At 41.0% G+C, this 22085-nt stretch overlaps 2 protein-coding genes across 4 annotated transcripts in view; both read right to left on the reverse strand.

The window, feature by feature from the left end:
• mbl (splicing regulator muscleblind) overlaps window positions 1–16406 on the reverse strand; it is a 155780-nt gene extending 139374 nt beyond the window's left edge. Inside the window, exon 1 of the mRNA XM_086969036.1 lies at window positions 16279–16406. The gene's annotated coding sequence lies outside the window, so the exon portion shown is untranslated. The remainder of the gene's footprint in view (window positions 1–16278) is intronic.
• On the reverse strand, window positions 3177–15952 carry LOC111262330 (uncharacterized). Of its 3 annotated transcripts, none has more exons than XR_015311887.1 (5): window positions 11488–15952; window positions 11082–11318; window positions 6685–6823; window positions 6052–6274; window positions 3177–5410 (listed from the first exon to the last, which is right to left on the reverse strand). XR_015311887.1 is itself a non-coding variant. In XM_086969037.1 (4 exons), exons 1-3 carry the CDS (start codon window positions 11530–11532, stop codon window positions 6704–6706), a joined length of 402 nt encoding a protein of 133 aa, XP_086825163.1. In that variant the 5' UTR covers window positions 11533–15952; the 3' UTR covers window positions 5721–6281; window positions 6685–6703. The 3 variants fall into 3 exon arrangements, 1 of the variants encoding a protein (XP_086825163.1); XR_002681532.2 differs by having other exon boundaries at window positions 6052–6281; XM_086969037.1 differs by lacking the exon at window positions 3177–5410 and having other exon boundaries at window positions 5721–6281.
• Window positions 16407–22085: the final 5679 nt, after the last annotated feature.

The following is a 22085-nucleotide window of genomic DNA, read 5'->3' on the forward strand; positions in this document are numbered from 1 at the left end:
TGTTCGGTAGTAATATACTGTTGATAGCTACGCCTTTTATGTATGAATATTTTTACGGAATTTCGGGGATAACCGATTCTTCCATTTTTGGTGTATATTTATTATGACCCAACCATTTTATATACTACTAACTAACCGAAATCTGACTATTAGTGGCATTAAACTGGAGAGTTCACATTTTTAAAGCCGTCATTTGATTAGTTTTTGTGAGGGCTCTACACATCTACCCGTGTCTTGTCACGTGAGTGCCACGCGAGTATTTTGTTAACTGATTTTGAATTGTGAACTGACAGAATAAAACGTAGATCGTTATATCACGAGGGATGCATTTTTCGTTGAATTTTTTTAGTTTCCCGCTGCTTTCAGGCAGGTACTCTACATTTCCGCTCCGAAGAGTGCCAATTTAAGTGATAGGTCCCCAGGGGCTTAACTTTGTTTGTGTGTAATACATCTTCCAATTTTTCAAATGATTTTGCTAGCTGTGAAACGTAATGTAAGGTTCCCTCCTCAAAAGATTTTAAATATAAAACCTATCTTATTAAAAAAAAACTGCTACCAAATAAATAAATGCAAAAATTGCTTGTTTGGCTCATTCATGGCAGTAGATGCTCCATCTAATAATATGAATACGTTTAGCAATTATCAGTCACAATCGCGATCTTAAATCATAATTATATGATACCTTAGTCCGTCTTACAGATACAGTTTTATGAAAGCAGAAACATCCAAAATTATAAGAAATTGCAGTGAACTGTGCTTGAAATGTATATACGTATATAAATCAAACGAATGCCAGTCAATTTAATCACACCGTTTAACTATCCTTCGGCAAATATCTGAGTTACAATTGAAACTTATAATACCGATGGTTTATCGGTGATCCATACTTTTTACTTCATCAAGCATTTAAGCTCGGCAACAGTAGCTGTGTGATTTAATAGTAGTGATTAACAAGCCGTAGCAACGAAGTAAAACTGCACATTTCAAAGGGCTCAGCTTAGTTCAACTAGTTCGGATGTACTAACGTCCGTTCGGTGCACGCAGACTACGATAACCTGGCCACGGGCTTTTAGAGAGGAAAAAGAATGAAGAGCCTAATCAGGAGGAAGATGTGTTCATAAATCTCATCTTGTTCATTAGTCTTATCTCGGATTGAACGTCCTCCTAATAAGTATAGAATCTGTAGTTGTAATATATACCAATTCAAGTGAAACTTTTGCTATTTATATATGCATAACTGTCTTTTCGTCGTTACTTATGACATTTTTGTTCTCAAAAACCCTTTTTCAGGTTATTTTACGTTATTATATACGAGTTGAACTCGTGCCAATCTTTACTAATATTTCGGTATTTCCTTTCTGTATTGTGCCATCTCATTCGAGTTAGCTCACGCCTCTCACTCTAATTTCGAGAAGTCTACTCCAATCAGTTCTCCTCAAATATCTAATCTATTGAAGTTCCACCATTACATTATCATTCAATCATGCTTTAGCGCTACAAAGGCAGGAAACATTAAAGACGGTGTACTGACTTTTTAGCCCTGCTTTTCATAGTCATACGTGGTTCGAGAACTGCACCAGTCGAAGGAGTTTAGTTGGCTACGAAGACACCACTGTATAAGAGCAGCAGATCCAGGACAACATCCTGACTCTAAAGTTGCCTTAACAGCAATCAATGCCGTAAAAAAGATGCAGTGGAGCAAAAGCAACAGTCCACGTGTACAAATGTATTCTTCTGCTGTAGCTAGAACTATGGCGGGACTCAGAAGTTTCGTGAAATGGGGCGACAAACCGGAACATTTTGTGAAGCTTATGCTAGTGAAGTCTATTTATCAATATGTTCCGTTGATTTATTGAATTCCGGTCAAAATTATCGAATAAAATAAAATTGCGAAATATGAGAACTTTGAAACTGTGTCAGCTAAATCTTCTAGTACATAGCATGTGAGCCTACCTAGAGCCAAACCTACATTTGACGGTTAAGTATGGTACCTAATACAAGATTCAGGTATCCTTGTTCTTCGGCCAAATCTTGGCCGTTTTCTGATTAAAATTGTAATTATATATTTGGTCACATTAACATTTTTTATAGCCTTATTTTTTGACCATGAATTATTATGTAACATGCCACTGCAATTCTCTTTACTAATACGCGCCACCTCCAACATTTTGTTACCTATTTTTACTTACCATTAAATCGCTTTTTATTGCCTTCTTATAGAAGAATAAAGTAGTAATTGGAGCTCGACGAGCTATGGCATAAGCCATGTAACTATCAGTAGAACGGACAGTATGTAATATTTTTTAGATCGGGGACCTACAGGTGATGCGACAGGAACGGATGAAAACCCGCCAACATTTATAGACTAGGCATTATAAAGTGATTGGTCCTTCACGGTTTTATCCGTTTAAGTTGAGACTGGCCACTTTAGCATATTTTGCTAAGACCCAGAGCAAGTGTGATCTAATATGTTCATTTTTTACTACCTTAAACATCATACAGATACAAAAATTGAATGTTGACACGAGGAAATAAACATGATTTAAGTACTGTCCTAACCCGTTGAATTAGACCTTAAAAACTTTATATGACTTGGACTCAAAACCCTCCTTTTATGACTGTTGGGGTGATTTACATTATTTAAATCATGAAACATGGTACCTCTAAAAAGCGCAATCAGAGGGCTGTCATCGTAGCAACATCCTGAGAAGTCACTGACTGCAGCTGTTGTCTTCGTGTATTCTGTCTTAGTAGCCCTATGGCCCCACACTAACACCCTACAAACGTGTTTGACCTCGTTTTTTGGTAGAACGCTTGACTGTAAGTCCTGGTACGTTTTGATGACTCACATTGACAATGTTATGATGTCTATTTCTTCTTATCACGACAGAGTTGTATTCGTGCTAAAACTATTTTGTATGTATTTTGCTCAATGTACTATGAGTCTGATGGGCATTTTAAGTTTCACTTAGTGGTCTTGACCACTGTCGGCTCTTCTCTTTTAAGCAGACATAATGGCGTTTCCCCTGTCGTTTTTAGGGGCTTGCCTCTCTTCTTTCGTATATCGCTTCTACGGGCTCAATGGAGCAGTTTTGCTCTAATATATCTACAAATGCCGCGTAAGGTTAATCTGACACACATTCAGTCGCGCATATACATACCAAGTGAAGCAAAAGTTTCCGAATAGTTGAAAATTTTTATTTCGGACCAGAAAATACGAATTTGCTAAGTTAAAGGGCATATTTAATTGTGCAACTCGTTTGTAACAGGGGCATTCAAATATTATTTGTATAATTCGTTGCTGCAAGTATGCTCTGCAATACCCTTAATCAATAAAACTGCTTGAATTTTAGTCATTGTTGTGAATAGCCACATTAGCCAACGCTCTAGCATTACAAGTAATAGCCACATTAGCCAACGCTCTAGCATTGCAAGTAATCAATCAATAGAAGTAGAGGTAGAGCGTCCCTGTTACGAATGTATTGAACACTAAAATCCGCTTTTCATAGTAATAACTTGCGTACCTCCCACTTTTTTAAGTGCAATGACGACTGTGCAGAATCCGCTTTTCATCGTAATAATTTGCGTACCTTTCACTTTTTTAAGTACAATGAGGACCACTTTTTTAAGTGCAATGAGGACTTAATTTGCGTACCTCTCACTTTTTTAAGTGCAATGAGGGCTAACTAGCAAAATACTTTCGTTTTTTTTTGAATATATATACATATGACTAGATATTATTGAATGTATTATGTGGCCTTAATTAGTATACATTAACCAACACTATCGACTAACAGCTAAAGCTTTTGCACTTAAAGCACATCCGAACTAACAGCTCTTTACTGCTTACTTTTCTGACCGTAGCAGTTTAGCATTGCTATTGCCCCGCTGTGTCCACGCAGCAGTCGCGTTTCCTAATGCGACTAGTGCTGATGATCTCACGTCCTCATAGTAACGCTTCTTCTGATCGATCGCCTCCGTAGTGACTACGCGCCTCCGCCACTCTTCCAACGGCCCTGGCAGTTCCGTACTGCTCGTAGCATGTCTCCGATACTTTCCCTTCTTAAAGTTTTTTACGGACCGGAGCTGGCGACGTAGTATGGTATATGGGCGCCTATCTCTTGTATAACACACGCTTTTTCTTCCATATCCATCAAGTCTCTTTTGGTCGACACTAGTTCATCGCCAGACCCTTTTCCGTCTCTTGCGTCGGATAGTACAGTTTGAGGCCGCTACTAGTATTAACGGTCACTTCAAGGATGGCCTGCCTATTGCGGCAATCCGGGACCTCATCGGCCTGCTTTTTGCGACAACTTGACCAATAGTCTTTACTTTCCGGCTTTATCCTGACAGCTTGCCCGTCTTCGGGTATCCTAATTCCGTCGCTTAAGCAAATTTGTTAACAGACAGGTTTCGTTGTTTACGCCATCTGGAAGATTAAGTTTGGTCCAAGACTGGCAATATACCCCTTAATATTTACGGTTTTTATAGTCTAATCGTATACGAATTAGTAGCTGTGTTGTTTATTTTCTTGACGCGCTAAGTACTATCTAGTCATCGTTAAATGGACTTGCTCCTAGTAAGTCAACGGTTCAATATGTTCTCAATTCCACCACTTACAAAGACGACCATTACACTTAATAAAACACTATAAGACTCATTGTTAAGGATCACGGGGTCCTTAAATCGATAAAAAACACAGTGGAAATTTTGTGAGCATTGTTTTTTTGAATACAAATTTCAATATTGGTCTATCTATGTTACATTTGTTTTACTATATATACAAATATAATACGTAGTTACTATTGCTGCAATACAAAGGTGTAAAACGTCTATGAACACAAGAGAATATACTACCCAACCGTCCATACTTTACAGGTATCTGAAGTCTGGTGTCACGACCCGCTGAACATATCAATAAACGGAAAAAAGAAATCAAATGAGATTTCTAGAATAATTGCGGGTGAACTGGAATCAAGCCTATCGCCAATCCTGATATTTTGTACAATAAGAGATAAGTTGTAAAAATGTTTTGTGTTTAACAAAAATACAGCTTAAGATTAGATTATACATACATCTAGAACGTTAGATTTGCAGTGCACTGACTCAGTTTTTAATGTATCCGTCAGTCAACTTTCCATGTATACGAATTATACCGTTATAGACTATTGCGATCAACAGGATACAAGACATTCGAATGGAATCATGACTAATTCAATATATACAATGCGTAATAATGCGTGTCAAATTCTTATTTCTGTTTCTCACACCATTTACAAAATATGCATCGTATGAACTAGTCCTAATGGCTTTGTGATTAGAGACTCCGTTGTCCAAACCGAACATAAACTAATGTCTAAGTTCGATGGCGATCTCTTAGGTGGACTTGATGTTATCTTCATCAACTTCACTGAAAATCAACAATTTAAAAGGTCATTATGTGATCCATCTCAGTTAGATAGAGATGGTCAGGAGTGCAGGACTTATATTCAATTTATGAGAAATTAACGTTCTTACAATACTTGGCAAAATTATGATTTGCCTCTGATCTACATAAAGATCTAAGAGGAAAATCTATGGCATATCCGCCTTGGAAATACGATACATAGCTATATTATAAGTCAAATTCACGTCTTCTATTGAAACCAAAGCAGCTGATTATACGCTACACAGAATTCTAACGTACACTAGGGACGTTATTTAAATAAAAGACGCCTATGTTGTGCTAGAGAATTTTTTTTTTATTCATTTACTAATGTTTGCTAATCATTTATAATCAAAATGTGGGAATAGAAAATTAAATAGCAATGCTAGTTGCGTAGCAACGCGGGCTAACTCTAACCAAATTAAATTAAGCAAAGGAATACCGATAGCACCTTGGCCGCAAATCCATAATTGTCATCGGCTTTTGAAAACCATCGATCATTGTTATAAATATAGATCATATAAAATCTGCCGCGAAAAAGGAATAGAATTATATCTAAAACTTTCAAAAGAATCTGTAAGGGGTGACCGATATTTAGAAGCGAGGTTTTCTATACATGTACTCACAATCTATATGTTTCGAGTTTTACATCCGGTATCCACTTCAGCATACAATAGCTGGCTTCCAGCACGAAACGAAACTTGTCTATATCTGAATCCGATACCACAACGTATCCCAACAAATAGGTTATCCACTAAGCTATCACGAAGACGTATATCCACAGTCTGTTTTGACGAAGCTGGCCTTTTTTGTCTTGATATGAAGCCTTATCTGATTAGCAGCAAACACCTATTATCTGAGTCCAAACACTCGTTGTCAATAATGGGGCACGCCTGTCTATTTCAAGGACCCAACTTTCTCGTATACACGACTCCTTTTAAGAGCAAAAGCTTGATCAAGCAAAACTAGCAACAGCGATTGAGTTGAGTATTACAATTTTGTAACAAAAAAAAAATAGCAAACGGTCGATACTTACAAAATAGTCTAGAAAGGCTTACAATTATCATGTCAATAAAATGCTACTCTCGGTAAAATAGTTATACCGAAAGAAAGACAGATTTGTGTTATAGATGTCTCAAATCAACGACTATGTATTATTCGCAGTGAACTTTTCCATATTCAGTAGGTTTTTCTATTTATTTTTTATTCAGATATCTACTTTAAGAATAAAATATTTAAAAGCTGATACTTTTACATACATTTCGTGTACATGTATTGCTACGAAATAGGTATGGCTTGTCCATTAAGCAGTAGCGCAATCAATGAGACCTTGTAGACCATATCGCAGGCATCAGAAGTGCTCCAGTAGACCCATAAGCTAACGTTCCGTAATAGAACCTTATGAAATAATATGCGAGCCAAAAATACGTAGGTCGGTTAGACTCCAATTAACAACCTGAATTGCTTTACGGGTAGGTGGCGACATATCGTTTAGCTTAACAAAACTGAAAGATCGTTTGTAACTGAAATAATAGTAATCGTTGATCAAGGGACACGATTCTTAAAACGATGATAATGGTTTAAATACTAGAACCCGACCTGAACACAGGCTTGAATAAAGCTGATATAGTTTATCTGTGTTCGTTATGTAAACGTCCAGCTAGCAGCCCATAAGTTTAGAAAGGGAGGCTAAAGTCCTAAAACGAAACGAAAATCCAGAAAATGGCTTCACTTACCAGTAAAATTCACGCGAAGCATGTTAAAGTTAAAAAAATATGAGCATGTAATGATATGACGGTATTAATCAACGCTGTCGAAGCTTGGGCAGCAAACTTCTGTCCTAGTAATTTGTTTTTTAATATAACATGTGTCAATAAGAGCGGTACCTTTCGTATTTGCATGGTGATTTTTAGATTATAGATACATCCAATCAAACTTTACGAAGTATCGACGAAGCACAAATTTTTTTTCAAAACTCAAATTTGAATTTCTAGGTATCATATGCATTAGAATGTGCTATTTCTTTTCAGCAAATTGCATTCATTTCTACCACCCCCATACCTTATGCTTACACATTGACATAAGTCGAGTGTTTGCTCTGATATTTTTCTAGGGCGCAAATATTTTCGATCAAGGCTCTATTCGTTAATCACAAAAGCTTTTTAAGGGCAAGTTTAAAGGCGTGTATACAATGATTTTTTGCCAATATGTAGATCATCGATTATACTAAAACGCGTGTTGGAACAAAATGCCATTTCTGTGCAAAGGTAATAATTTATTGCTTCAGTTGATTACTCATGCTCCGTGCAACCACACCAGATATCAAAGGTTGAGAAGCTCATCCTAAATACTTTGAAGTATGAGCATGTAAAAACCATACGATGCTCGTTTTGATTAATTGGACTGCGTCATCACTTTTGGATACACCTTTGTAGAGATGGCTTCCTTTACAAAGATTGTCCCGTTGCATGTAAGTCAGTCAGTGTGGCTATCATATGATTGCCGAAGAAAGTGGTTCCATGGTTATAATTATTCTGTTCGCGCTCTGTCCAATCTCCAAAATATACAAACTTGTTTATTTAAATAGGACTCATTAACTGAGACGTTATCTCAACAGACCAATGCGGCGTGTGCACTGCTGACAAAGACCAGCTCATTCTACGAAGAGCATTTTTTTGTCGGTATCAAAGTAAAACGTGCTCTACTTATATTCGAAATGTTCTGAAAATCGTGTGCCACATACAAGGTGGGATCAGCTGTAAAAGGATCAGGAATTTTCGTTCCGTAGTTATGGCATTTATCCACGCGCCAAATATCAACATTAAAGGTCAGCTAAAATAATAATAATAAATATTTGAACATCTAATAGTCTCAGCAATAACAACAGGAATAAACAGTGAGGCGCCTAACGAATATTTCACACGTATTGAGTAGAACTTCTCAAATAGAGGTTATAGAGATAGACATAACAATCTTTTAATAAGATTCGGAAAATGTCTCCACAAACGTTACAAAAAAGTGCTACTTTTCGGGGCTTTGAGCAGATCACAAGCTGTGAGATCTGCCTGAGAACTTGTACTTGATATGATTCTATAAACGGACGCTAAGATCACAATCGAAAAAGGCAATACCTTACTGCTAATTTGAGGCGCTATATCATTTAGTGCTTTGTATACATATATATGTATATATACAAAGCTGTAAATATTTAAAGAATCCTTCGTAGCATGTAAAGACGGAAACTGGCCCCAGTTGTCAAATACTGAATACATACGCTAAAATCTTAAATCGGCAAAATGACGGAAGTGTTCAATTGGTGTTTGTCCCAGACTTAAGTCTTCTATCATTTACCATTAATGGCCCACTTGCTCAGCACCAGCACTTAATAGACCTAGTTTTTGAAACATTGGCTCCGTGATAGTTGCTAGCAGTAAATCACTGTGAGACAATGGCAAGTTGGCATAGAATGGAGTTATTTTTTTAAGAAAATCATCGTAAGGTTGTCTGCAAAAAGGAGTATGTCCGTTTATTTGCACCTTTTCTTCAGAACCTCTACAAAATCAGATATTAAAGCAGCGTGAAAGCGGTTTCAGGTTTTCACCACAAGCAAGCCTCATATCATTGCGGTTACAGTCACGCATTACGATTTGCTCGGTAAGCCAGTAAGGATAAGGAACTAGATGCAACAGAATAATGCAGCTGAACCCATATTTAAAAAGAAAAAGTATATAGCATTTAATATGAAAAAATATACTGTTTCATGTGAGGTATATATAACCATGTATAACAAGCAGCATGCCGCGGGCCACTACTGATTCACATTAAAGCACCTGCCGATGATGACAAAGGATTGGTGAAAAAGGAAACAATTGAAAAGAAGGTAGGTACTACTGAAACTGATAATATAGTTGTTGTTTCTGTCGCCCAATAGGCCGTCAAAGGAACCTTAGGTTATCGCAGAAACAAAGAGTGTGACGTTACAGTTACTTTAATCGAGCGCGAATAAGAGAGGGAATTCGGAATAGAACATAAAAAAGAGGAGTCGCACTTGGGGGCAACAAGCGGACGAAAAGGCGAGAAGTTGATGAAACAGCGAGATGTAAACACTGCTGTGCTTGACAGGAGAGGCGTTCGACGGAAAGACGGAATAGGACCATAGTACACATGACTACCCATACAGTCATGTTACAACTAGAACAATGACGCGGGGTCAACGACGAAAAACAGGGAGACTGGCGATCGCTAGCCATGTATCAACCATTCAACTGCTGACGAACGCCTCACAGACTACCATTTTTAGAAACAAATGGGCTTGTCGTAATGTCAGGCCTCTTGTGCTTGTTGTTGCATCGCTAGCCCTTTGGCACTATGGACAGAGCAAAGAACTTTGAACTCTCCAAAAATGATACCTCAATATTTAAACAAAAACTGTCTAGAACAGCTTGTTCTAATAAGTTCTCACCACAGCAAACATTTAGTTTCTCCTTGTATAAGTGCCATTTCTGTTTCGGCTAACATATCAGTCAATCATATTTTGAATGTTCTTTAAAGATAGCTATTCAGCAAGTAAAAGTTATTTTGACAGATTCATGTCTGATAAATAAATTTTAAATTTATGTAAGTTAATCTCAATTTCGTTTAATAATAATAATTTGTTTGTTAATTAAAATTCAGGAGCGCACTAGAAGTGAATACTTTGCTTTTTGTTTATTTCGACATACATAGCTTTATGTATGCCAGTGTATTTTCAGAGGCAGAAAACTGTCAGAAGGTTAATACCATTTCTTATACGAGTGGTTGCGGAATACACACTTCAGACAAGAATCACTGATAATAAGTTCACATCAGTTTACGAATAAATATGCCTTTAAATATCGAAGGTAACTATACGGATGATCCATAAGTATTTGAAGATATATGAATTTAATACATGAGCTACATCAACGGAGACAGCTTCTTGCTTTACCCTGCCGTTCTCCTCCGAGTAAAGCCTTCTGCCGTAGGCTTTACTCTGCCTTCTCCGCTTCCTAACTCTCCAGTGCGTCATTAACGATCAAACAAGTCAAAATGTACACCACATTGTTCACAAAACAAGTAGGATAGAACTTGCCCGAACTTCTTTGAAGAAATAACTGCGGGCACAAACTCGGATGCAACTTGGTTTATAATTCGCAAAATGCTCTTAGACGTTAAAAGAGAAATCAACGACATGGCTCAGGCATCTGAGCGACTTGAATATTTCGCTGCCGGTGTCGTAAAATCAATTTTTGTAGTACAAGCACATTACCACGTAGAGAAAAATAATAAGCACGACGAAACGGAACCTTCACACCTTATTCCTGTCTCACGGACCGAACTAAATACTCATAAAATATTGAATGTTTTTAACGTGATCGAAGTTCTAGGCACTAGGTGGTAGATGGGGTATTAGGTACAGCCACAGATGACCTTCATATCTCTTTGAATATTCTTATTTAAGCCCCTAAACTTGGTTGTCTATATCAGAACAAAGTAGCCTCAGGGCAGTGACTATGTGAGATCAGTTTTATAGAAGTCCTACATACAATCATTCTTTACTAATTTATTCTGTTCAGCTTAATCGTAGAATTTTATGATGTTAGAACAACGGCAAATTTCGTGGCCTCCTTCAACAAACCTTCGCATTGCATACGACCTTTCGTTCCAACGGAAACGATTCAATGTGCATTTGCTGATATTCAAGATAGCGGCGATATTTATCCATTGTATTGTCAATGCCACTGGAGAGCAACGACGAGATCAAATTGGTAACGGTAGTCATCCACCATATGTTGCACGCACTGGACGGCATTCGCATATATGTGCTTTCGGGTTGAATCGCTTGCCTTCCCTTAAGACGTCCTATTCGTTTCCCCTGGAGCGGGCATTATCGCATTGGCAAATAGACGTTGTAATCGTTTTTGACCCTGCCGCTTGCCCGACGATAACATCGTAGATAAATTTTAAATGATACGGTTTCCTCTGTTTAAGCACTTTTGCATTGTATGTTCATATTCGAAAGCTTCTATCTAAGTTATGCTTACAATAAACTGGTGGTACGGTACGTGGAGTAAACGAATCGTTTCCATGCAGAATATTTAAAATAAACAGGCGGCTTATTTCGATAATACCGCGTATGGAAGGATCGTCCATAGAGTGTTAAATAGAATAGGTATGGTCGTCGACTGTAATAATAATGTTTGCGTGTAGAGGTGGTCGAAATACGGTCAAATAGAGCTGGTTGATGTGTTGCAGAGCTGCTGGCCTATGAGTTCTTCGTAGGGACACCCGCGTCTCTCACTCGCTGCCACCAATAAGCTGGACGCTCCACTAAATTCCCTTATTGAATCGGTCCGCGTTATTCTATAACCCTATTCTGCAATAACTGTGCATGAATGCATGCCTATAGTTGTTGCTTATAGTGCGCCGGTTTCGAATAGTAACATAGACACTGGCGTCGCTGTGGGAGCTGTTGCCGCTACTGTCACCGAGTCGGTGGCTGTGCTGCTATGGTTACACGATGGATCACGATGGCGCATTGTGCTATGACGGACTATATGACGCTAGTTGTTGGCCTGTGCTGCGTCCTCGGCACCGTCACTACAAGCGCCGTCATAGAAGCAACAGAAACACTACTGATGCTAATCTGGCGGCAGCAGCAGCAGCAAGCTGCCGATCAGTGGTGGCGGCATCAAACGGACTAACGTTGCTGCTGTTTTGCCAGTATGGGTAGATACAACGGCGGTCTCCAGTGGCCATGACGGTGCTGGCAGTGGTGGCGATAGTGTGCGTGTTCCCGATAGCGCAACTACAGATTTGGCATCGGTCATGTTCGATTCATAGCAGCGAGTATTTTGCTGCCTCCAAAGCAAGTCAATGCGCACCAAGGCAAAGCGACATAAGCATCAATAACAATACCCATATACATCAGGCACCTTAAAAGTACGTCATTAAAATAAGTGATAATAATAATAATAATAATGAGTGAAAGTACTCACAGACTAGACTATATGCCTGACATGTGTGTACCTTCTTCTGCTATATGCCTCTTTCAAAAGCAACCGTCCTCTTTGCAGTTAACAAGCGAACTTCTAAACCTCTCCCATACGTTTGCAAAAGCTGCAAAAACAGGATATAACCGTAGCGCTCTAGCAACTAGTGGCATACGAAGGACAGCGATAGAAGAAATACCATCCTGATTGTTGTACCTTCTAAAACTACAACTATTCTCAACAGTGAAAATACACGACTTCTACAAAAACTAAAAAACGCTCCACTAAATACAGCATCCAAAATGGGTGATAATTTCTTGTCTGATAATACTTTTGAAAGGCATCGATTTTCCGAAACAAGTACAAAACATTAGAGATACGCTTTTGCCCACCACAAATTGTCTTCCGCTTTCATAACTGTAATCTAAAAATTGCAAAGTCATGGCCCACTTCCAGCGAAATTGCAGCATGGTTGGATTCCTTTCGCCTTTTACAAGTAATGATTGAATTAAATATTTAAAAGGAATATAAGATACTAAATCTATTATTAACGAGGAAAGTCTAATCTGTTCAAATTTTTGTACACACATCTACCGTTACAGAACTTACAGATAAAATACTTGCATTGCTAATAATACAGCTTATAGCCCTTCATGTCTATTGCATATCTATGTATGTAAAATTCTGCTCCGATACCATTTTATTTGGCAGGACTAACTCTATTTCGCTCTCGGAAAGCACGTTTTTTAATTAACTACACCTTCGTTAAAAAGATTCATCACCAGCTTCATTGTAACCGAGCCTAAAGAAGACAGTAACACAGCCTGTAGTTTTTTGGCTTAAACTGATGCAAATGATGCAAATAGTAGTTAACAACTAAGAAACTAACACATCTTTATTTGAATTGTTATTGTACGCTTCGAATAACTCGTACGTGAACTGTCAATGCTAAGCTTTATCTCAGTGATAAGCGTCCTTGCACAATCATAGATACATCTTAATGGAGGACCTCTATGCCAAAAGGTCCAAGTTAACCGATTTCCACGGATATAAAGATGAAGATTTCGAGGAAACGAAGAAGCCATCAAGTAAACCCTGGCCCCTCACTGAATGTGATTATGTTTTCCCCGAACCTCTTGCGTCACTGCTAATCTATCAAAATAAATTGCAGAAACTTGCATCATAGATACATAGAAGATCGGCTAAAAACATAGCAAAATAGGCGAGGAACATGAGTTTATTTCTTTCTCAAATTTTAGTTACATTTTTTTTCTAAACCATGTTCGTGCAAAAGACGTCTCGAAAAATTCGCGATATAGTCACACCAAGTGTGGGTCCGTTAAGGGTCTCCGGGAAAACTGCTCAATACATATTTAAGCAAATTTTCACGTAAAAACCACTGAAATGAGCATTACACAAATATCGGTTATATATAAGCGTACTAGAGCATATTGCTTTTTACCTATTCAATAAACGGACGTGAAAATACACTTTAACTATTTCATGGCTTATACAGTCATTATTAGGATTGTACGGAAAGCAAGAAGTACAATGAGGAATCAGATTTTTCTGTTATAACAAAGTGTCGTGGCCTACGATCGAATGCCGGACAAATGGAGCCTCCCTTTTTGGTTTTATCTTTGTACTGCTGTTGTTATTGCCCGTTTAGTGTTTACACTTCCCGGAGGAGAATGGTGACGAGGAGAAGGCAGGAGCTGAATTACGACGATGCTGCCAGTGGTGGCTCGACGCTGGAGCAGTCGAAAGCGAACCTGCTTCGTCCTCTGTCGGCTTTCTCGGCGATGCTGAGCGCTTCAAGTATTCAAATTGCTCAGAACTACCACCGTCTCTGTATGCGCTTAGGCGTTCATTTCCAACGGATCGGGTAATCTAACTGGCCTCCTGTTCCTAGGTAGTTTGTTGTGCTCTGTTTTTTAGGCTGGTAATAGGCACGGGGGAACTATTAACTAGCGGCCGCCAGCGACTTGGCTGCCTGACCGGCCCAAAGCAAGCTGTCTGGTTAGCTAGCCACAAACAACAGCGCTTTTCCATCTAGCGCTTCTATGTGCCGGTGCTGCTGTGCGAGCAGTTTGTTTGCTGGTACTGCTGCTTGCCCAGCAGCCAATCAGTGAGGCAATCAAGCAACGGATGCACGGGCAGTCGCCCGGTCAAAGTCCACACGATGACGCCGACGAAAACTGAACGGAGAGAGGCTGAGAAAAGAGAAGTACTGCAGCGGATAGGCGAGCGCTAGAATAGAAAACAGTAGTCAGACAAGCGGACTGGCGGGCGGTCTATGATACGCCACACAGCATTCAAACACGTTCACGAGTATGATCAAACCATAAGTACATTTGCTATAGATATCAAACATGCCCATACATGAACAATACAAACCACGTAGAAGCTGCTGGTGTTGCTGTAGCAACACCAGCAGCGGCGCTAGTAACAGAAGTCTATGTTAAATTACGTAGTCTGCAACGTGTAGTTACGGTAACTGACCAACAGTCAATCGCGTTTTACTGCCTCCAAGTTTGACGAAGTGGTTGCAGGCGACGACCGCACGCTTCCAACTAAATACAACCATTTACTCTAGCACTGGCAGTTTACACGTACGTTGATGCAGACTCAATGTAGAAAACAGTTTTGAGCTGCACTGTAAGGGGCAAAAAACTATTTTGAAGAACACTCGCTTGTGTAGATTGGAAACGAGTTGGATAAGCACTAACAAATATTTGTTCAGCAGCGACAACCCATACCAACACTTCATACCAGAAAGGCCAAAAAAACACAGAAAGGCCACAGGATTGACAGGGGTATAGTAAGTCTTTTGAGCACGATGTCGACCATGCGCCATCATATGTAATATACAATTGTTTTTTTGACTTTATCCGTTCTCTGTTGTTCTATATATTATTGTAGTTATTAGTTCTCTCATCATAATTCATCATTTTATTTTCTATTTCTATTAAAAGGCGTTTCATTCTGCACCTTATAGCAACTCACAGTTACTCTCCTTTTGAAAGTTCATTGAGTACTGCGTTTTCGCTTACTGTCCAATTATTAGACCTGTTTAACGGATCTTGTCGCTAACAACGCAAGGGATCTGTCCAAGCAACGTGCACTATACCAGAGGCTATTATCAGGGTAATAAGATAGCTTTGATCAGAAAGTGCAGGTGTAGAAATGCAATGGCAGGAATTGGAATTGGTTGATTGCAGCTTCTAGCAAGGTTGCTGCTTTGCGGGCGACTCACCGGGCAAACTTAATTATCATTATTATTCCTATTATAGATAAATAGATTCATTTGTATGCCTCGACTGTAACGCTTGTGTTCTCCGAAATAGATGTTACTAACGGATAGAATCAATTAAACAGATGATGCACTCAGTGCTGTGTGCTGATGACGATCGTACTAGTCGAAGAAACAATAAATGTTAGGGTATCATCATCATATAATACAACATTATGTAGAAGTTGTAGTAATATAGTGTCGGTGCAATAATATAGCGATTTCTAGTAATACCGATTTAAGATGATCCGAATAGGGCAGAAGTGGTGTCACCGTGTGGTGAGTAGTGCCATTCGCCTACTTCATATTGGGCCGTATGTAATGAGTCGAGCTCTCAAATTAAAATATGGGATTACCTTAGTATGATTATTACTATTATTAAATAATGGCAAGCAGCATGATGTTATGACACGCATAAAGGTCTGCTGGATGAATGGGTGATTTTGTGGGATGGAGCGAAAAATGGGAGCACAAGGACGATTACGATGTTGTTGATAATGGTTATGTAGCTTTTAATTCGATGATGATTTCGTAAGCAGCGGGATACTCACGAGAGTGCTAAAGAGTACTGGTTCGTTTATGATGATGGAGGACGTAGGCCGCAGCGCGACCCTCGAACCCCGAAAAATTTCAGAGCTATGAAGATATCGGTAACGAAGCTGCGGGCGCGCGGTAAGGAGGTTTGCAGTTTAAATTTTCTTTATTTCACTTAATTGTTTCTGTCAAAACTCGCCAAAGCCAAGCGCGGCCACCAAGTTTGTTGCTATTGTTGCTGTTGTTGTTGTTGTTGTAGCTGTTGTTGTATTTGCTGATGTTGCGGTTAACTGTATTTCTGTTGATGATGATATTATTACATTATATGTTGTTGTTGTTGGTGTGTTTTTTGCTGATAAGTGGTTGAGCACGCGGCGCGGCTTGCAGCAACGGCGGCACGGGTCGCTTACGAGAGAGCACAATACTTTGTTTCTGTTTTCGTAATAGCGAACGACGACGACGATGCTTGAAGTAGTAGCGATAGTAGCAGCGGTAATAGTAGTAGGAGCGACGCTAGCGCGCGCGTACACACTCATACACAGACACACACGCCCACACACGTACAAACAGGGAGAAATAGACACACGAGGAAGAGTCACAAAAAAGACGGTGCGCCAATGACTCTGATGGTAATAACGACAACAGCGATATGCAAAACAACGCACTCAGAATACTCTTCTTTGCGACTGATGAATTCGGTAAGACAGGCGGTGGATGATGACGGTGTTAACGTGCAGCAGTAATCGTTTCACCACATACACACATCGTCGTCGTCACGTACAGTAAGAAAGGCGACGGGAGATACTGCTAGAGCTCTGAGTGATACTATCCAACTAAGGCACTTGTCCGCGGTAACTGGTTTCTGCAGTTAGGCACACAGCACACAAAGCACAATTCACGAAACCCACTTCACTATGCAAAGGACGGAAGAGAACGGGCAATCAACGACGGAAAGCTAGTTACAACGAATGTTATAGCAACAGCAGCGGCGGCAGCAGCAGCAGCACTATTCGTAATAGCAGAGCCGTAACTGAATCGTATATTGACGCTTGTGCTTGTGCTAGGTTATAGCAGGAGCAGTCAGTAACCGTGGCTGTGGTTGTACAAGCTAACAGATAACTGGATTGTTGGCGTACTAATTATAGTACTAGTGATATCTACTATGGTCGAATATATCAGCTAGTCAGCGCACAAGGCAAGCAGCATATGCACGCATCAACACGGAGAATGATAATAATATTAATATTAATAATAATAATAATAATAATAACTAATCAAAGCAGCAGCGGTAACCAATAGTTTTATCACAGTTGTTGTCTTTTTAGGTAGTTCTGACGGTTAGGTAGTGCGACCAGTTGAGGCGGCGCTGCGGAGAGGCAAAAGGAAACGGGATCGACAGCACCAAACGGAAGATGACGGCAGCACGTCAGGTCCTTTATTACTGTTTGTAGCACTCCGTCCTACCAATAGGCCAATCTCTGGTCGGGAGCCGAAGAAGTAGGTTTGCTTTTGTTGCTCGGCTACTCGTCGACAGGCGTTAGTATCGTTAGCTCGTTGAGTCGTTACCAATGCTTTCCTTGCGCTGTTCGACGCTACTGTTGCTCGAATTCGTTGTTGTTGTCGTCGTCGTCGTCGCTGACTTCGTCGTTAGTGCAGCGTAGCAAACAAATACCTGTCAAACAGCCACAGCCATATATAGCACGCATACACGTACACATGCACACGCTAGCAAAATCTGCTTCCGCTTCACTTTCACCTTCAATTACGGCACAATGAAACTTATCCGGCGATTAAAGCTTTCCGAGAGGCAAAACGAGCACACCCCTTGTTTTCGATTCCAACGTTGTTGTCGCTGCTGCTGTCGTCGTAGTTGCTATTGAATATGCCTGCCTTTTCACAACTTTTAATACCTTGTGTCAGCACAATCGTAGCGGCCTTCGCTCCTTGTCGCCATCATCACCAGCAGCAGCAGCAGCAGCATGAGAAGGACGAGCGGCGATCGCAGCAGCTGGCGCCCTGCGTGACAACTAACTGACTGAATGGCTGGAACTGTCTGATGGTCATGTTGATGCCATCGCCACCGTCCGTCTCGTCTTTGTATCACTATTCGTATTATACTTCTGCTGTTGCTGCGGCGGCTGTGGTGCCGCTCCTTCGGCCGCGTCGTCGCGTGTGGGTGCGCGAACGATGACGACGACGAAAACGACCGCCGTCGCTAGCAGCACCACCACTACGCAGCCGTGTTCCCAGTAGTGATGAACCTAACAGCAGCAGCAGCAGCAATGACTGCCGCTGGCGCTGCTGTCCCGTCTGCTACTTCCAAGTCCGGCTACCGCCGCTGTTGCCCCCGCCGCCGTGGGCCGTCGTAGTAGTAGCAGTTGCAGTAGCGCTGGGATACGGACAATACTTGTGCTGCTGCTGGTGCTGCTGCTGCTGCTGCCGCTGCTTGAAGGAGTATTTAGCCGTTGTACTAATAGTCGTGCCAATGTTATAGTGAACGGATTCGACGAGCACTAACGTCGCTGCTATTCCGAAAGCTGTAGTTGAAGTAGTGGTAGTAGCATCACAAGCAGCTGAGACTGTGGGCGACGCCGTCTGTTAGAGATTGAAGGGGGCGCGAGAGCTATTCATGCCTGTTCTGCTTTTGTTCTTCTTGTGATATTATGGCTTTCCCTTTTTCTTCTACTGCTCTGCTGCGGCTCGTCGTCGCTGTCGCTTTCCGCAGCATTCAGCTGGCAATAATAGTAATAACCGTAGCACACTTTCCGGAGTCGTAGATTCGGTCAAGGTTCCTCGGAAGTATGTACCGACGACACCAGCAACAATAACAACAATAATAACTATTTAGAATAAAATAACTGCAAAAACAACAACAACAACAACAACAACAACGACGACGACGTTTGGTACGCACTGTTCTTGCCGCTGCTGTTTTCGGTGTTTCACTTAGTGCTCATCATTTGCGATGATCGGGCCGCTGATCCGGTGCTAACGATAGCTGTTGTTGTAGTAACTGAGCTAGTTGTTGTTGTTGTTGTACGGGTTATGGCGTTTTTGCCTGTGCTCCTTTTCTTTTCCGGCTGTTGTTGTTGATGATGATGTATTTTAGTAATTTTGGTACGCTCAATGTAAGCGGCGGAAAGCGGTACAGAAGCGGCGCTACCATCACACAGTGACGCAGCCGTCGTCAAAATGTAAGTCTGGCAGTAGTACAGATGGCAAGCGCCAACATTACACGTACAACGACGATCATGACGGCGAGAGCAGCAGCGGCATACGCTGCCGTGGAAAGGGCCATTGTTGGCCAAGAAAGAGAGTACGCCGGCGCTCCGCGACCGCTGCGCCACCGTTGGCCGCTACCCAAATTAAAGCTGCCACACTTTTGCCGTCTTTGCCTGCTAGTTTTCCGCCGGCCTGACGTCCTCCGCTACCGCCGCCGCCCGCTACGGCTGCTACAGACGACGGCAACATCGACAGTAGCGCTAGCGCAGTCGTGAGCAGCAGGGTCCAATGTTGCTGCCGTGCGGGAGTCAGCCGCGGCAGTAGCGGCTGATGCAGCCGCAGCGATGGCGGCAGTGTGATGGTGCGGCAGTGATCTCTTCAATAATCGTCTCTCCCTTTCTCTCTCGCTCCCGTTTAGCGGCGTCAGAAACGGCCGTCGCTGCCTGACATTGTGCCTGTGTGCATGTGCGTGTGTGTGTGTGTGTGTAATAATGCTTGTCGCTAGGAGTACTGGAACAGCGCAGCCATAGAGGTCGAAAGAGAGAGGGGGTGGCGGGGGAGGGATGACAGGGTCGCGCACGGTCGCGGTCAGAGAGGGAGATACTCAAACGGATGAACGATAGACAGAAAGCGAGAGAACGAAGGAGGGACCAAAGGGCGAGAACAACGAACAGAGAGGACGAGGAAGAGAAAGCCAAAAGCTGGGAGATGGTACGCAGCAGGAAGAAGGTAAACAGGCAGCGAGCAAAGCGACTGTCTGCATCAAGGAAGAACAGCCCCAGCATACTATGCCACTGTTACAAACGTAGTCACGAACAAAGAACGAGGCAGAAACTATACGGAGACAGAGGGCGACTGAGTCCACTGGCAGCAGGACGTATTGCAAAGTCGTATAGCGAAGTCGACCAGGAAAATTTGCTTTTCTCTATCTTGACCTGCCCAAGGAACTGCAAAGACCTTAATACGGATTATATGCTTAGATACACTGTTTGGAACTAGTCAGACAGAACAAGACATGTCTGAAAGGCAACGTAGGCGAGCTACTTTTTGCTAGTTGTAACGTTTCCTGTCAAGCGACGTTCATACTGAATGAATCTATCCACGCAGTCTGCTATCGTATATTGTACAGATTTATTCAGCAAAGTTTACGACACCGAAAGCACTCTTTGATGCTATCCTTTCTTAAGCATCATTGTCCCTGTATCAATTGGATTGCTGCACGTACTTAGAAGACAATATGCCAGATACGTTGTCCGTTAATAATCTCTGTTTAGATATCTCTTGGCTCTAGCCACCCTTTGGCCCAGTGACTTTTGACTGCGTCACGTGCTTATGACTTAACCCTATTTTCAATCGCTCTATAACCTGGCATATATGTATATAACTGAGCATAAATTAATTATTCAAGAAAATTCATCTTGCTGGCATTTGCTAATTATTAGCGGTGGTGAAATGCTCCACCGAAGTTGTCGAGCAGATGCAACTAAAGTATGCAGAGCGACAGTGGGACGTTTTAATACGTTAAATACACAGTTTTATTTACGCGCAGTGTTTTTTTTGTAGTCTTCGCTTTCTATGTAAAAACCCCCCAGTCTCCTATTGATATAATGAGATCCAACATTCGCTTGGTGAACTCCATGTGTAGCTTGCAGAACTTCAATAAAGAAGAAGTTCACCCGGAGCATCCTGTTACCACAAACGAGGCATGGTTCACTCCTTACCGCCAACCGGAGAGGAACAGAGCGGATAATAGGTATATGGCTGTCCAGAAGCTGGCAATATGCTGTGACAAGCGTATAAAAATGTAGAAGAGTACCTCTACCACGTATGAGAAATCCTAATTTTACTTTCAATCAATTTCAAAGTTCGTCGGATCCGTTCGTAACAACTTTATATATTTATATATACAGGATGACTCATAGAAACTGCGAAGTTTTTATGATGTACTTTTAAGGCTTCATCTGAACAAAAACAAATATTTCAACAATTTTTTTAAATGTGGCAGCAGTGTTATTCCTGACGGCCACATTTATAAAACATGACTACCATTTATTTTAATTACAGCTTCAGTTTGAAACCTAGAGCTAGTCATTTTCAAAGTATTTTTTTTAAATCCGTGATTTACTTTTTAGTGGTAAACGCGCGTTAGTCAATACTGGTGAATATAAGCCAGTTAGAGTACTATTAAATACGCTACATACAAAAATTCCAAGGGATCTCATTTAGGGCTGATAATAGGCTTAGATAAATTCTAACAATGTTAAAAAGTCCACAAGGTTCAAAAAGGCATGAAGAGTCTCAAAAAGGCTCCGCTTAGGCTTTTCTGGCCTAATTAAAGATTGACAGTTTTTTTTAATAGCCGTCAATTTCTACATAAAATTGCAATATATGGCAAGAAAGAAAATTTTTAATCTCGTGGGGATTTATCCAGATCAAAGGGATTGGATAAGAGCTCCTCCCTCAAATTGAGAAAGCGATGCGCTGGCTTGTTATTCCGGACTAGAAAAGACTGGTCTTCTTTAAGTACCAATAACTGATGGTAAATGCAGGCCAGGCCCGCTACGATAAACACCCTGCCAAAGTTTGTCCCGTATGAGATGAG

The sequence above is a fragment of the Varroa jacobsoni genome, unplaced genomic scaffold (assembly GCF_002532875.2).
Source record: "Varroa jacobsoni isolate VJ856 unplaced genomic scaffold, vjacob_1.0 scaffold_650, whole genome shotgun sequence".
Lineage (NCBI taxonomy): Eukaryota > Metazoa > Arthropoda > Arachnida > Mesostigmata > Varroidae > Varroa > Varroa jacobsoni.